The sequence below is a fragment of the Trachemys scripta genome, chromosome 14, assembly GCF_013100865.1.
Source record: "Trachemys scripta elegans isolate TJP31775 chromosome 14, CAS_Tse_1.0, whole genome shotgun sequence".
Classification (NCBI taxonomy): Eukaryota; Metazoa; Chordata; order Testudines; family Emydidae; genus Trachemys; species Trachemys scripta.
Genome location: NC_048311.1, coordinates 37,941,483 through 37,959,112, shown reverse-complemented (window position 1 = coordinate 37,959,112; position 17,630 = coordinate 37,941,483). Strand labels below are relative to the sequence as shown.

The window sequence follows — 17,630 nt, the reverse complement described above, 5'->3', positions numbered from 1 at the left end:
GGGACCGGGGCCAGTGCTGCAGGAGCCAGGCCGGAGCCTCTCGGACGGACCTGGACTGGCACCACGGGGCCCGAGCCAGGCCTGGCTGGAGCCACTGGACCGGGATCGGTGCTGCGGGGCCCGAGCCAGAGCCGCTCAGACGGGACCGGAACCGGTGTCATGGGGCCCGAGCCAGAGCCGCTCAGCCGGGACCGGAACCGGTGCCACGGGGCCCGAGTCGGAGCTGTTCGGCCGGGACCGGGACCGGGACCGGTACTGCGGGGCCCGAGCGGGGCCAGGGCCGGGACTGGGCTGCGGCGCTCAGCGGGGGCCAGGCCAGGTCCGGGCCAGAGGGAGCTGCTTGGCTGGAGTCGCCTCCCTGGAGCCCTCCTCGCGCCCCCCCCCCCCCCTTACCTGCCTGCTGCTTGTTTCAGGCTTCCTGGGAACATCTGATTCACAGGCAGCAGGGGAGGGGGAGGAGAAGGGGGCGGAGCGTTCAGGGGGGAGGGGGAAGTGAGCTGGGCCCGGGTTGGGGTGGACAGCTGCCTGAGCTTTTGTTAAATGTAAAAGCCCTTTGGGAACCCCTTGTCCCGGAACAACCGGTTCTCAGAGGGCTTCTAAATTTAACAACTGGTTCCTGCGAACCGATGGGAACCGGCTCCAGCTCACCACTGCCCCTGTCCTAGTGGCACATTTTTCACTAAAGCCTCCAAGGTTGAAATTCACAGTGGGCTCCTTCCTGCTCAGCAAACAGCAGGAGTCAGTTCCAGGAAGGGAAACACCCGCCGGGACATATCTCTGAGCTCAGGAAAGTGAAACTAACCCCGTTCCACTGCCCAGAGAGAGCCATGGCTGCAGAGAACCCCGTGGAAAGTCTCCAGGAGGAAGCGACATGTCCCGTCTGTCTGGAGTATTTCACAGAACCTGTCACTCTGGAGTGTGGGCACAATTTCTGCCGAGCCTGCATCAGCCAGTGCTGGGAGGGATTCGATACAGCCGCCTCCTGCCCTCAGTGCAGAGAAACTGTGCAACAGAGAAACCTCAGGCCGAACAGGCAGCTGGCAAATGTTGTAGAAATCACCAAACGGCTGAGTTTACAGGCAGCAAGAGGGGACAGGGTTTGTGGGGAACATCAGGAGGCTCTGAAACTGTTCTGTGAGGAGGATCAAACTTCAATCTGTGTGGTTTGCGACAGATCCCGGGCTCACCGCACTCACAAGGTAGTTCCCATACAGGAAGCTGCCCAGGAGTACAAGGTACTGAGTTGCTGTCCAGTCTAATGTGTAATAACTTTGGATTTCAATTACAGGTTAGCGGCATCACAACTTCCCTGGCAGATGTAACTGCATCATTTTGCTGTGTGTAGCCTTCATTGCATGAAAATTGATATACACATAAATGATACTCCAGCCTGGCAAGAAAGGCAATAGATGAAGATTTTAAATTTGTCTGATGTGGGAAAGTTTTATCTGAGAAGCTGAATCCTTTTCAAACCCACCTACTCTATTTAATATCTTGCATTTTGACTATAAAACACCCCGTACACAGACAGTCATCCCTCAAAATAAACCCACCAAATCATTTCTGTTGGTCAGGAAAAAATCCAAGCCCATTTGCAGACTCTGCGGGAAGAGAGAGAAAAGCTGCTGGGATTTAAAGTGACTGGAGAGCAGAGAAGCCAGGAGTATCTGGTAAGTGCCTGTTGTTCTGCACCTGCTGGGACATGGAGGTGGGAGGTTTGCTTGTTGGTAGATTTCTCTGTGGTGTGGGGAATGTGGGCTTGTGTGTGTTTCTCTGTGATCATGGAGTATTCTGGGTGTCTGTGGGTGTGTGTACACATGTGTATGTGTATCACAAATGTTCTCTCCCTGGAGAAGGACAAATCATCTTCTGCAGCATCTCAGATGTATTTTAATTAATGAGTTAATCATGATCCCTTGTGGTTTTCACAAAACTCCCGAACTGCCCTGATTATATCCCAGCAGTCCTGTGTTCCGGCGTCTGCCATCGTCTCTTTTATTTGTTAATCATTTGATTATTTTTTCTCCCCTGATAATTCTAGCGATGTGCTGAATCCTGCTGCCCTGGATCTGGATTCTCAGGGCCTCTGGGCCCTGCTCAGCAGAGTTGGGCTCATGGGGCTCACAGGGAAGCACTAAAAATAACTGCATAGATGGCGCTTTTCAGCTGCAGCTCGGGCAGGAGCTCGGGCTCTGAAGTCCAACCCCCTTCCCCCCCTCCCTCCCTCCCTCCCTCACTAGGCTTCAGAGTCTGAGCTCCAGGTCGAATGTCTACACACTGGTAGCATGAGCCCCAAGAGCCTGAATCTGTTGCACTGAGCTTGGAGGCTCCCTGCTGTGAGCTGTGTAGATGTACCCTCAGGGGCCATTGGTAACACAGGGTCCGAACCACGTCAGACATGGAGACATCCCTTTAAGGGATATTGGGGCCAAATGGGAAGCAGTAAGAAAATCCTCTCCCATGTGTAAGGGGACTGTTGCCCCCTTACTAACACTTAGTGGGGGGGTTTGGTTGGCTAGCTCCCAGCACTAAAAGGGGAGGGGTCGATGGCAAATCAGGAGCCTGAGACTGACAGTCCCCAGGGGCAATGGGGAGAGGCCAATGCTCCAGATCAGCCTGATTGACAGGGTGGGCAGCTAATCAGGGAGTCAGGAGGCCGGGGGGGTCCCGTCCTCCGTGTGAGCTGGAATGGCCTGAGTCAGACAGAGGGGGGCCGAGCTAAGGAGAGAGCAGGGGCCTGAGCTAAGCTGCTGGGAGCAGAGCTACAGCCCCAAAGCCAGAGCACAGCCCAGAGCTGCCCTGGGAGCAGAGCTGCAGCAACCAGAGGCAGAGGGGCCAGACAAGCAGCAAGGAAGCAGGTCAGAGCTGGGAGCAGAGTCACAGAAGCAGCCTGCAGAGCAGAGCTGTCCTGGGAGCAGAGCTGCAGCAACCAGAGCCAGAGAGGCCAGAGAAGCAGCCCAGGGAGCTGAAGGCAGAGCAGCAGCAGCAGCCGTGCTGAGGCCGAGTGGAGCTGGGGCTGGGGCTGGGGCAGACTGGAGCCGTGTGCAGTCCGAGTGCGGTGAGCAGCTGGGGAGAGTGAGGGGGACCCTGGGCAGTGGGCCCAGCACAGGGAGACGCCTCAGCCAAGAGGCTCCGCAGGCCAGACTTGCAGGGGGATCATAACCCCGACCGGGTGGGGGCGACGCTGGGAAGAAGGGTCCTGCCACCTAGAGCCTGAGAGCGTGTGGCCACCACCAGAGCAAGTGTCCAACCCGCAGCATCCCTGCAGCACAGCCAGGGCCTGAGAAGCAGGCCTGGGACCTACAAGGAACAGACTGAACTGCCCTGACGTCCCAGAGACACTGTTTGTAATGTTCCCTGCCACAGAGCAGGGTGATGTGTTTTCCTTTAACCTTTCCCATTTTTCCTTATTCTTTTTTAAAATTAATTGTTAATTAAACAACTTGTATTTGCTTTAAATTGTATGAAATGATCAGTGGGCCAGGGAGGTGCCCAGTACAGAGAGAGTACCCCGGAGTGGGGACACCCTAGCCCCTGTCCTGGGTGACCACAGCAGGGTTGGGGGTCGAGCCCCCCAGGAATCCTGAGCCCAGCCTTGTCGGGGTTTACGAGGACTCTGCCAGACAGGATAGTGGAAGGGGAGTCCTCAAGGGCAGGGAGGCCTCTGGGTAAAGGAAGTGGGAGCGAGGACTCGGATCCTTTCGCTAGCCCACTTCACCGGGGTAGTGCAGAAGCCAGGAAAGTTCCCCACAATAGCGGGACCATTCCCCCGCTTACACATGTGATCACAACGTATAGTCGAGTGTTAGGATGTGAATGATCACAGGCTTCAAACCCCAGTCCCCGGGTCCCAGACTGTCACCGGCGCAACCCGACAGCTCTCCGGAACCAGCAGGGGAGGGGCTAGTGGAACTCCGGCCCACCAGAGGATCTGCCTACGAAGCTCCTCATTGGAGCAGGCATTTGGATGCATGAATTATTCCAGCAGGAGTCACGGGAAGTTGTCCAAACAACTGAGTGAACTCCCGATCTGCTGCTGGACTGGACCCTGACTCTGGCTTGGCCCTGGCATTGTTCCTGGCTCAGGTTTGACCTGCTGTACTGCTCTCTGACTCTGGCTGGGCCCTTTGTGTGGCTGCCTGACTCCGACTCCAGTCCCGCCCCTCCCCTCCCGTGTGACTCCAGACACTGATTCTGGCTCATCCTTTGGTATGACTCCTGATCTCAACTGTGGCCCCAACCTTGGTGAGATCCTGACTCTGACTCCAGGCCTAACTCTGGCTTTAGTTCCTGGCTTCCAACCACAACTCTGACCAGTAGGTATGACTGCTCATTCTCTGGTCCCTACGCAGATATCTTAGAAATTGTAAAGAAATTCTGTCTTGTAAAACTGTATTAAAGGCCATCAGGCTCCATCCATGCTCCTGACCAGCTCTTTCCTTATTTCTTATAGAAACAGACAGAAACCGTGAGACAGAAGATTGTGTCTGAATTTCAGGAACTGCGGCAGTTCCTGGAGGAACAAGAGCGACTCCTGCTGGCTGGGTTGGACAAGCTGGACAAGGAGATTCTGAAGAAACAAAATGAAAATGTCACTAAACTCTCCGAGCAGATTTCCCGTCTCAGTGAGCTGATCAGTGAGATGGAGGGGAAGTGTCAGAAGCCAGTGAGTGAATTCCTGCAGGTGAGATTGAGTGAGAAACATCCCAGATCCCCACACGGGGAAGGGAGGGCTCCTGAATCATAAGCACTGGGGCCAGCAAGCAGAGATCTCAGTGTAACTCAGCGTGTGCGTTCCTGACATGTGAATGACTATTGTTCTTTGCAGAGTTACAGACACAGAGATATTAGTGAAGGAAAAGCCCCATTACCTCAGGGAATCCATGGCCCTGGGGCCATGGCAGGGCCTCTCTTCCCCTTACTTGCCAAATCCCTTCTCTGGGATCCCCTGTGTGTGTCCATTGGGACTGAGATTTTCTCTTTCTCTCCCCTATAGGATGTCAGAAGCACCTTGAGCAGGTATGTGGCTCTCTCTCACTCCGCCTCACACTTCACAACGCTGGGAAAGAGTTTGGAGATGATGTTAGCACCACATCTCCACAGGGCGCTACAGCAAAATGTGTGAGGAAGGTCACATACTGGACACAAATCTCTCTGATCAACTTCATCCTGAGGTTCTCACCAATGTTCCCTCTAAGCTCTGTGGCCACCCAAGAGTCAATCAAGTGCCACGCACTGATTAGCAGAGCCGCACACCTCCGGCAACGTGTGTTCAGGTGCCCCCAGTCCCCACTGCTCTGCAGCCGCATTGCTCCTGCCCTCTACCTTGCAGCTCCTGGCCAGCTGCTCCTGGGACCCTCCTGCTTGCTGTGCAGAGTGGAGGAGGGAAGGGGGGTGCTGATGTCAGGGTGTCCCCCTCCCCCCATGCCTATGTACCCCATCTCTGCAGTGTGGGGGGGACAGGTCTCAGGAGCAGGATGGAGCTGCTGGGAGCTGCTGCGGTCTGAGCGAGCCTTCTGGTGACTGCCTCTCCGCTTAAAGAGACAGCGCATGGTCTCTCATACACTTCCCCAGCAGCCAGCACACACTCACTCTGCCTCTGTCTATGACACACATACACCCACACTGTCTCTGTGTGTGTGTGTGTGTGTGTGTGTGTGTGTCTCTCTCTCTCACACACATACACACACACAGTGTCTTTCACACTCACCTCCCAACACATACTTGTGTCATTGTTGTTGTTACTCCTTGGTACTTACTGCAATACACATCAATTCTCTTTACTTTGATTCTTTCAAAGTTCTGTTATTTGAGATTTTTGACTGGTCTCTGAATTTCATAATTTTATTTCTCTCTTATGCTTAAATTTTATTCTTTGAATAGTGAGTTCTAATATGCCTAACCTGTCCTGGCTGCAGTAATTTTCCATATGGTAACTTTTAAAAAATATATATTGTATCTAGGTTTTTTGTTTCTACTGGTGGCACACATCTGCACATTATGTCAATATTGGTACACATAACAAAATTCATTCCACACATTGATGGTAGAAATTGGATGGAACACTGGTTCTCACCATTTTATAGAAGACTCTGGAATTATCCATTCAGTGGGAAAGACTGACCTCAATTATTTCCTACAGCTGTCACGTCCCTGGGGGACTGGCTGTCTCAGGATTGTGGGGATGGAATACGGGCCTGTTACTGCTGGGGCCCTGGTTACCATTTAGCCCTGGGCAGCAGTGGTCAAGAGTCTTTCCCACCTGTGGACTGTTTGGAGACATGTGTGGAATGAGCTGGGGAGTGGGGAGTTGGTGTCACAGTCTAGTTCCCAGTGGACAGATTTCTATAACACTCAATGTGGGAACCTCCTGTCCATCAGAGCCTGGAGGCAATGGAGTGAACTGGACATAGAGACTCAATTCCCCTCTTATCTCCAAAGATGATCTCTCCAGGCCAGAGTTGAAGAATAATAATGGATCCTTTGGGAGATAAGGTTACATTGCCATGGTCTGTGCTGCTCCTGCTCTGAGGCTGGGAGAAGCAGAGGAATTCTAACTCCAGGCCCATTAGAGCAGCAACTCACTAGCGAGAACTCTTAATGAGTCACTACATGAAATATAATCATGAGAAATTATTTCTCTCCAGGTGTGAGAAGGGGAAGTTCCAGCAGCCAGAGGAGATTTTTCCTGAACTGGAAAAGAGACTCGGTGATTTATCCAAGAAAACTGTTGCTCTAATGGAGACTCTGAGGAAGTTCAAAGGTACTGAGAAGGGACCTAGGAGGGGAAATTGGGATGAGCCTCTGAGATTGTGGGAGGAGAATGGCTCTGGCCAATTGGTTCATAATTAGATTATGCTTCTATTTAATTGTTGGGTGACAATGTCAGACACTTGGGGTCCTATTAATTAATTAATTAATTCTAACTTTTACTTGTACCAAAAATATGCCTTGACGTTACAATTACTATTAAAATAAGAAAAGACTCATAGACTTTCAGGTCAGAAGGGACCATCATGGTCATCTAATCTGATCTCCTGCACATTGCAGGCCACAGAACCTCACCCACCCACTCCTGTAATTGACCCATACTGAATTGCTCAAATCATGATTTAAAGACTTCAAGTTAGAGACTCCACCATTTACTCTAGTTTAACATCTGCAAATATCTGTGCCCCATTCCTCAGAGGAAAGCAAACAAAACCAGGGTCTCTGCGAATTTGATCGGCTGGAAAATTCCTTCCCGATCCCAAATATGGTGGTCCGTTGGATGCTGAGCATTTCAGCAAGACCCAACAGCCAGACACCTGTGAAAGAGTTCTCCATAACTCAGAACCCTCCCTGTCTAGTGCGCCATCACCAGCCATTGGGATATTTCCCACTAGCCATCGCATATAGAAAGAAGTGATGGTCAGTTGCCTTCTCCTGGAGTATAGTCAGGTCACGGTGGATTTTTACTATGAAGTTCCGACTACCCCTTACAATGTCAAACATAATATACACATCTGAATTATATATTTATTAGTTCTTTTCCAATCACCTTTGAGTGTTATGAATATTAACAATACACATGAATGAACTTTTTCAGTGGCAGGGCTTTTTTTGTCAAAGATATTTTTATATTATTCTCTTTTCTGATTGGTTTATTATCACTGATTATGCATAGGTCACTTTATCACTTTTCTCCGCACTGTGGTTTTTGGACTTTGCTAACTGCTCCTGGGCAGTACATTTTGGGTGTCTGTTGTCTTTAAGCACATTGTGTGGTCAAATCATCTCTTTGTCCCACATAGAGAATTATGAACACATCACTTTACAATAAGGTCACTTAAGGCAACATTTCCTGTATGCCAAGCAAACTGCTCACCAGGCCAAAGCCAAGTCAGTCAATGCAAACGCATAATCTCCGTCTGTCCAAACTGCTGCACATGAAATGACCCTTGTACCAATTCTCAATATTTAACCTAATAACTAGTGGAAAGGTGACAAATGGAGCAGGTGAAGCAGGGTCCCAGGTGTCAGGATGTCTCCCATTAATTCATGACTTACCAAATTAAAAAAATTAAGGCCCAATTGTAGCAAAATGGCCTAATTTGGAGCACCTGAGTTTCTCTCCCAACGAGAGAGCTGCAGGGCAGGTGCTCCAGAGCCGTGCAGCCTCCACAGCTGCAGGTGGAGTCGGTGGGAGCTGCAGGTGCCCAACCCCTCTGAGAACCAGGCCCCAGGTGCTTAAAGCTCGGCACCCAAAATCTAGACCCTAAATTAAAGGCCATTTGTTAAAGCTGGACCCAGCCCATCACTGGGCTCTGGTCCCGTATGGCAGCTAGTCTGGGCACATGGGCTGTGGGGAAGGAGAAAGCCCCTCCCCCACAGCGAGGGATCCCTCCAGCACAGGAGCCTCTTGTGCCTCCTTCCCTGCAGCTGCAGGCACAAGGCGTGTTCCTGAGAGGGCTGGGAATGGGGTGGGGGAGGGGTGAGGGCGGGAGGAAGAGGGAGGGGGGGTGGACGAGGGACAGAGGGACGTGGGCAGTGTAAAGCTGGGCCTCTGACACTCTGCACACTGGGCAAGACACACGGGGCCATTGTCATAGGGCTGTAACTCTGGCTGCTTCAGAACTTCCTCAGCCTGTGCCAAGGTCTGCACCGGCCCCTGCAGCCACTGAACAGCAGTCACAAACGGCCCCTCCCCTCTCTCCTTTCGCCGGTACAGGGGGGAATCTGGCCCATGGAGCCAACCTTCCCCTGCCTCAATTCCCACATGGATAAAATGATTTTATTATTATTCCCATTTCTGCCTATGGAAGACGAGGGCCCCATTGTGCTGCTCTCTGTAGAGACTCTGTGCAAACAGAAGCAGCGGGATCAGGGGTGATGTGGGCGGGGGACGCTGAGCTCAGGGGCAGCGGGGGCCAGGACTGGAACCCAAGGCCCCACGGCCAGATCCTGAGGTCCCGCAGCTGGAGGCTGGGGCCCCATGGCTGGGAGATGCAGCCTGGGGCCAGAGCCCGCTGCCACACGGCCGAAGCCCATGGTTGGAAGAGGCAGCGGGGGCCAAGGGTGATGCGGGGGGGTGGTGAGCCCGAAGTCCCACAGATGGAGCCCAGGGTCCCACAGCCAGATCGCAGGCCCGCCGCCAGGGGGAATGGAGCCCCATGACCAGAGCCTGCTGCTTGCCACCCCAGGACTGAAGCCCAGAGCCCGAGCCCCACTGTCCCAGGGAAGGTGGGAAACTCACACCGGCTGCCTGCTCCTCCAGAGTTTGTGTCTGCAGAGGGGGGCAGAGTCCAACACCTACTGGTGGCCCCACTACTTTCCCCCCTGCCGCCCCCAATCACCGCACAGGAGGCTGTAGCTGCAAGAAAAGCCCTTGTGGCCTTATGTGGCTCCTGGTGGCCGAATTTGAGAAACACTGGTCTAGGCAGGGCTGGTGCTTCCACTAGGTGACCCTAGGCAATTGCCTAGGGCAGCAGGATTTGGGGGGCGGCATTTTGCCACCCTCGGCGGAAATTCGGCGGTGGTGTCCTTCACTTGCTCCGGGACCCGCCGCTGAAGTGCCCCGAAGACGTGGAGCAGAAGGACCCCCGCCGCCAAAGACCCCAGGCCCCCTGAATGCTCAGAGGAGGAGTGCTGCTGCCTAGGGCGGCAAATACCCTGGCGCTGCTCCTGGGTCTAGGTTATGACAAAAGGCAATAAGTGAATGAGGCAAACCAACTAGAGTCTGAAGGGAGGGAGGGGATGAGGAGGGGAAAAGTAAATCTCACTTACAGATTGTCTGTCCTGTGATGGTTGTGAGTCTGCAAGGATGTTGGTTCCATTGCTGAGAGATGCCCAGATGAGAGAGAAAATAGAAGGTTTCAGATCATTTTATACTAAATCCCTGAGTGTGTCTCTGGGCCTCTGTCTGTTTCTCTGTCACAGTTATGAGAGTTCAGAGTGGAGATGCTGTTATAAATATGAAAGCCTGAAATCTCGTCTCTTTTCTCCTTTCCATCGCCAGACACTCTGCCGTCTGCACTGGAGACAAGAAGAGGGGAATCCCTAAGAGCACACAGACAGGGTGAGTTTGCAGGTGGAGCTTGTCTTTAGAGTATGAGAAAATTCCAGTGAAAACGTCTTCATGGGATTGTAGCCAAAGTTACCAACCAAACCGACGCCGACCATGGTACCCACAGCCCTAAAAATAACACATTAAACTGTGGGGAGATCCCAGGCTGAAGTCACACAAACACTCCTGAGACCATCCTTCGTGCTGAGTTCATGCCCACGCTGATGAACAGAAACACTCACTGAGCAGCACCAGAACAGAGCTCTCTGCCCTGAGGGCTGACACATCCCTCTGCTTTACCCTGGTGCAGGGGGTCTCCCCATCGCTCTTCTCCAACCTCCTGCCTTTCCTTTGGGCAGCGCTGGGCTCTCCCATTGGAGCTGCTCCCTGGACTGGGGAGATGCTCTCCCTGTGATGCTGCCGGCTCCTCCCTTCTCTCTGGGCTGGGGATGGGGCTACCCCAGCCAATGTCACCTCCTACTCTCTGGTCTTCAACAGCCCTTCCCCAATGCTGCACCTTCCTCTCTGTTCCCTGGCCTGGGAGTGGAGGCTGCATTAGGAGACAGAGGTTGCCTCAGGGTTTAAAGCTGGTACCTGCCTCCTCTGCTACCTCCTCAATAAAAGCTTCTGACACCTTCCTGGCTGTATCTGTGCTGCTGGGAATGGAGCAGCCCCAGCAGGGGGAACGGAGCTGAAGCTTCTAGAAGCAAATGAGAAACAGAGTGAGGAGCTGCAGTGACATCTCTGCTCAGTCTCAGGTGCACAGGATAGAGGCAGCTCCCTAGGATCCAGGCCTGTCCCAGCCAGAACAGGTTGCTGGGGAGTGTGAGAAATGGTTCCAGGATCCCCCAGGGCAGAGCTCTGCCCCTCACGCTCTGATTCTCTCTCCCCGCAGCGAATGTGACGCTGGATCCAGACACGGCTCACCCCGAACTCGTCCTGTCTGAGGATCGGAAAACTGTGAGACGGGGAGACACACGGCAGCGACTGCCCAACAACCCTGAGAGATTTGACACTGTGCTCTGTGTGCTGGGCTGTGAGGGATTCACCTCAGGGAGACATTGCTGGGAGGTGGAGGTGGCGGGTGGGGGAGGCTGGGCTGTGGGGGTGGCCAGAGAGTCTGTGGGGAGAAAGGGAGGGATCAGCCGTCGCCCTGAGTGGGGGATCTGGGCTGTGGAGCAGTGGGGGGGTCAGTTCCGGGCTCTCACCTCCACTGCTACCCCGCTGCCCCTCAGCCGGTTCCCCAGCAGGATCCGGGTTTGTCTGGACTGTGACCGGGGGCAGGTGACATTTATCGATGCTGGTGACGAGGCCCCGATCTTCACTTTCCCGCCAGGCTCTGTCCCTGGGGAGAGAATCCAACCGTGGCTCGGGGTGTGGCCAGGATCCCAGCTCAGCCTGTGTCCCTGAGACCCCGAGGGTGGGGGGAAATATTCCACTGGGGACCCTGAGATCAGCCTCTCTAGGCTCACACACCCAGGGCCGGCTCCAGGCACCAGCTTTCCAAGCAGGTGCTTGGGGCAGCATTCAGAATGGGGCGGCAGTCCGTGTCCCGCGGCAGCAATTCGGCGGCAGCTCCGCCGCTCTTCTGGGTGCGGCGGCAATTCGGCGGCAACTGCTTGGGGCAGCAAAATTGGTAGAGCCGCTCCTGCACACGCCCCAGTCTCTGTGACCACTGCCTATGGACTTTTTATCATATTGTCTCTATGACCCTGGAGGTTGCAGCCTCTGGACTGTCAAACCATAGAGATCATTCAGTGCGTGAGGCCAATCTCATCACTGCTCCAGGGATTGTGCAGCCTGTTTGCCACTGTCCTCTATGGTCCAGGAGGACTCTGGGGATCCTGGGTCAGACATTGCCACTGAGTCATGTGGAGGGAGGGGGGGGGAACAGCCCACTGGGAATGAAACAATGGGCTTCTCTAGCCACAGTCATCCTAGCCCCTATGGCCTGGAGGACTCCTGTCTTCCCAACCATCTGGCCTCTTAGCTCTATGGCCCCTGGAAGCTCCTCCCCCTCCCTCCCTGCAACACCAGGGATGGGAGGGGACGGGGTGAAGAACCCCTGGAGCTGCAGGAGGAGCAGAGGGGCCCTGAGGGGCTGATGTGGGGGCTGCAGGGTCATAACTGAAGGATGGGCTTCGGGCAGAAGTGATGTGGGTTTGGGGGCAGAATGAACAGCCGGGCTGGGGACAGGCAGATGTGGGAGTGGCAGGGACACAGAATTATTTGGGGTTTGGGGGAAAAGCTGGAGACTCCACAGCAGCAGAGATACTAGCAGAGGGAGAGTCAGGGACTGGGGAGTGTGCATTCATCCCCATAGCTAGTAGAAATGAGTCACTAGTGTAGACACGTCCAACATTGATAGAAGAGGTTTTTCCATCAATGCAGTTAATCCACCTCTGGGAGAGGCAGTAGTTAGGGAAACAAAGAATTCTTCCCTTGACCTATCTGCGTATACATCGGGGTTAGATCAACCTAACTACATCGCACAGGGTGTGACATTTTTCACAGCTCTGAGCAGTGTAGCTAGGTTAACCTAAGGTTTAGGGGTGGACTAGGCCTCAGGATGAATAAGGGTATGTCTACACTATAGTGGCTAGAGTGGCACAGCTACAACGGTACAGCTATGTCCCTGAAGTGCCGTAGTGTAGATGCTTCCTACATTGACAGAAGTGTTTTTTCCATCGCTGTAGTAATCCCCCTTTCTGAGAGGCCATAGCCAGGTCACCGGCAGAATTCCATTATCTACATCAGGGGTTAGGTCGATCTGGCTGTGGCACTCGGGGCACACAATGTTTCACAGCCCTGAGTGACGTCACTTGGTTGATCTAAGTGTTAAGTGTAGAGCAGGCCTAAGAGGGGTTCCCCTGGAGCTGGCTGGAAACACAGAGTCCGAGGGACTGGCTGGAGCTTGTTGTGCGTGAGGCAGAAAGCCAAGAGAACCAGTCGTGAGTGTAATCGAGGAGGAAACTGAGACAGAGCTGGCTTCAGGCACAGGGTTCCCTGGAAAGGCAGACATGGAGTTCTGAGTAAGGAAACTGCCGGTTGCTGTTTGTTTGTACCGTGTTCAGGGCACAGGAATGTGTGGACATTGTTTGTAAATAATAAAGATTGCACCAAAGAAATACCTGACTCCTATCATCAATTTCTCCTGCCAATGGAAGAACCTAGCAAGGCCCCAAACACTGGCTAACTGCTCAGGTCAAAGGAGCAATGGTACAACCCGAGTCAGAATCTAGACCTGTGGAGGCAAATGTGTTGGTGGGAAACATTTGCCGGGACCTCCAGCAGCAAAGAGCCTGTGCAGAGGAGCAGATTGCTGCTCATTGTGGACTTGAGCATGTCCAGCTTTGTGGGCTGATCAGTCCCCATTGCCCCTTCTCTCCGGCCTGACGCTCCTCTGCCCAGAGTCAGACAAAGCCCAAACTGGCTCGTATTTCCCCCAGCAGAACCGGTCCACACAGTGATTATGGGCTCAGTATTGGGCCAAGGAGAAAAAATGACAGGAAGAGACTGGGGCAGCTGGAATGGAGTGGGGGTGGGGAGTGATTAGGATTGTTACTTTCCCTTCTGTGCATGGAGTTTTACAAAGATTAAACCTAAAATCTTCTTTCCAGCTCTTAGCTGGCATTTTGAAGGGGCTGGGCTGTAACCTTTAAACTGTAACATCATAAAGCTTAGAGGATTTGCCATAATATCACCCTTCAGCTCCAGGGTTGCTTCTCCTGATTAATGAGCTGTTTACGTTTTCATGCCTTGTCACTAGCACACACCAGCTGCCTCTGACCTTTACCCAGGGAGCCCCCGTAGCCCGGCTGGTCCCAGGCGGGTAGTTAGATGTTCAGTAAGGCACAGCCAAGCCACAGATCTTCTACACACGCATTGTAACTGAAATAACTCAATGGGGTTTAGTTCCCACCTAGTGTTTCAGTGCAGGTCTGTGTGACTGTGGACACCCTCATTGTGAATTAAGAATGGCCTGGTTTGATTGAGGATACGTCTACACAGCACCTGGGAGGTGTGATTCCCAGCTCAGGTAGATGTACACATGCTGACTGCTGGAGCTGGCACACTACCAATAGCAGTGTGGCCGTGGCACCAAGGGAGTGGCTTGGGCTAGCCACTGGAGTACAATCCAGCCCGACCCCCGCCTGGACACGTACTGTGTAGACCAGAGATTCCCAAAGTGGGCGATACTGCCCCCTGGGGGGCGCTGGAACGATCCAGGGGGGCAGTAGTAGCCTCGGGTGCAATTGGGGGGCGTTGAATAAAAATAAGGGGGCGGTGGAAGCATAAAGAAAGAAGAGAATATAAGAAAATTTTGAAAAACTGTTCGTACATGTTTCATCTGTTGTGTAACATAGAGTTAAAGTTGTAGTGATTACTTTATTTTCCAAATAAATTCACAAATTATAACCGATCAGGTGTGAAGTCCGCCAACAGCTCTTAACAAGCAAGTGTTGGCAGGCGAGCATGTCGCGCATTGTCGGGAAGTCCAGCATGCATCGGCAGGAATATGTGAGTGTAATGACTTGTTTACAATACGATACTATAAATAGGCGACATGTATGAAATCTAATTTAGATTGTTTCTGAATTGTGTAAAAAGCAGTTAACAATAGTGCAATAAGTATTTAAAAATTTTTATTCATATTCGATACCTTCGATCTTTACGGATTACGGATCACATACAAAGCAAATTGTATTATTGTTGTTTCAATAAAACAGCAATTTACACGTGAGTATTTTTATACATTTTCTTACATATCTACCGTACGTTTCTGTGTCTCTAGTGCTTACTAATAATAAAATCGTAGCAGGCTTGTGTCGGTACAGTACTATTTGAAGTGTACAGTCAATATATTTGTCAGATTTTTTATTACAATATTAACGAAAACAGGAATGAAATAGTAAAAAAACCTGTTAAATTATCATTTATTTATATCTATCGAATCATCTGTGTTAATTGGTAAATAAGGCGCATGTTAATAAGGAACAATTATTTAAATAAGGGCAAACTAAATTAAAACTATTAACTGATTTTTAATTGCATATTGATTATTTTTTAAATTAATTATTTCTTGATAAATTTAGTTTGATATTTGACAATTTAATATCAAATACATATATCTAATGCTGAGCAAAGAACAAAATCCAGTTTATTAGTTTCATTAGTATTTTAGTTTAGTTGTCTTTTGCCATCTTACGCAAAAACCACTGTATACCTGATGTCATGGGCGATATTCTAACAACACAACTATTGCAAAAAATTTTGGTTCCGGCGAGAGAAATTGCACTTTTTCAATTATATAAATTGTTATATATCTTGATAATTTTATACCCCTATTATGATAAATAAACACACAATTTTTATTTCTTTTACAGATAATATCATGGCTGAACCCAAGAAAAAATGTAGACAATATAGTATTGAATATTTGAACTATGGCTTTATTCAGTCGCCTACAAACAATACATTACCGATGTACCTGATTTGCCAAGAAGTTTTATCAAATGAAGCTATGAAGCCTTCAAGACTACAAGAACATTTGACAAAAGTTCATGCTGATGAGAAAGATAAGGATTTATCTTATTTTCAAGCACTTAAAGAAAATTTTTGAGACAGCCGACATTGGCAAAACTCTTTTCATTGGCATCCAAAGAAGATGACGATGGGTTGCGTGATTCTTACAACATTTCGTTACTGATTGCTAAATCGGGAAAACCGCATACTATTGGTGAAGAACTAATTCTACCGGCTATAAGTGAGGTAATACGCACTATGCTACACAAACCAGCGTCTGATATTACCAAGAAAATTTCTTTGAGCAATAATATAGTGCAAAGAAGAATTGATGAAATGGCTCAAGATGTTGAAGACTCATTATGTGAGTATTTAAAAACATCCCAGTTCTCTACACAGCTTGATGAGTCAACTTTGCCAGGAAATGAAGCCTTACTTTTAGCATACATGCGATTCATAACAGAAGAAAAAATTTGCCAAGAATTATTATTTGCTAAAAATTTGCGAACTGATACTAAAGGAGAATCAATATTTCATGTATTAGAAGAGTTTTTTAAAGAAAAAGAAATCCCCCTGAGTAATATCTTGTCAGTTGCTACTGATGGTGCTTCAGCAATGATAGGGCGCTACAGGGGTTTTCTTGCATATTTAAAAAAAGCGGTTCCAAATGTATTCGCTGTACACTGTGTCATTCATCGTCAACATTTAGTTGCCAAAAATTTGAGTGAACGCCTACATAGGTCATTACATTATGTCATTAAAGCAATCAACAAAATCAGAAGCAATTCATTGAATGACAGATTGTTTGGACAACTTTGTATTGAAAACGATGAAGAATTCAATCGCTTGCTGCTTCATACAGAATTTCGTTGGCTATCAAAAGGTGCCTGTTTGGATCGGTTTTATAAACTCTTTGACTCAGTGCTAGAGTTCCTAGAAAACAAAGATGATGCTTTACGAGCCAACTTGATTGATTCCAAAAATGACATCGCTTATTTGACAGACTTGTTTAATAAATGTAATGAAACAAATTTACAGCTCCAAGGCGATGAGCTGAATTTAATCAAAACAAAAACTGTTATTTCCGCGTTTGTGGCAAAACTTCTTCTGTACAAATGAAATTTAGGATGAGGAGAATTCAGCCAGTTTCCAAATTTATTAACAGTAGAAAAACATGATGAAGACTTGCTTACCTATTGTCAGCACTTGGAGGCTCTCCATTCTGACTTCAATCAACGATTTGAAGATATTCTTAAAATGAACATACCCGATAGGGTTTTGGTCCCTTTTTCAAGTACAAATACAGAAGAATCTCCAAAATTACAAGAAGAACTGATAGAAGTAACAACAAATGAGGAATTCAAATTTAAATTCAAAGATGGCTACCAACAGTTCTGGCTGCAAAAGCAGATACCTACACTTTATCCTGGATTATGGGCTATAGTACAAAAGTTTTTAATTGCATTTCCTTCATCATATTTAGTGGAACGTGGGTTCAGTGCGGTCACAAATCTGTTAACTAAAAAAAGAAACCGACTGCAAATAGCTCATCGCGGTGATTTAAGAATGCTGCTGACAAAAATAGAGCCGAACATTAATAAATTGATAGCAGTGCACCAGGTTCATCCTTCTCATTAGGATTATTTTTAATGTTATTCGTAATTTTTATTTTAATATTATCCTTCATTATCTTAATTTTCTGTGTGTAATGTGAATGTTACTATAGTTGATTTTAATAAATAATTTTATAATTTCAAGCTTCAAGGTGTCTTATTTACAACACCATCTTTCTTTACTACCCTGTTTCCCCGAAAATAAGACATCCTCCGAAAATAAGGCCTACTTACAGTTTTGCCTCTCGTTGTAATATAAGGCATCCCCCCGATAATAAGACCTCCCCGATAATAAGGCATCCACCGATAATAAGGCATTTTTCATTTCTGAAAAAATAAGACATCCCCTGAAAATAAGACCTAGCGCATCTTTGGGAGCAAAAATTAATATAAGACACTGTCTTATTTTCGGGGAAACAGGGTATATTGTAGGACGTAGGTAGAAA

At 49.6% G+C, this 17,630-nt stretch overlaps 1 protein-coding gene across 1 annotated transcript; it reads left to right on the top strand.

Moving 5' to 3' along the window:
- Positions 1–610: 610 nt before the first annotated feature.
- LOC117886959 (zinc finger protein RFP-like) lies at positions 611–13,322 on the top strand. Its single transcript, XM_034789148.1, has 7 exons — positions 611–1,235; positions 1,575–1,670; positions 4,454–4,684; positions 4,997–5,019; positions 6,648–6,763; positions 9,998–10,057; positions 10,941–13,322. The coding sequence occupies exons 1-7, from the start codon at positions 828–830 to the stop codon at positions 11,453–11,455; spliced, it is 1,449 nt and encodes a 482-aa protein (XP_034645039.1). The 5' UTR covers positions 611–827; the 3' UTR covers positions 11,456–13,322.
- The last annotated feature ends 4,308 nt before the right edge of the window (positions 13,323–17,630 follow it).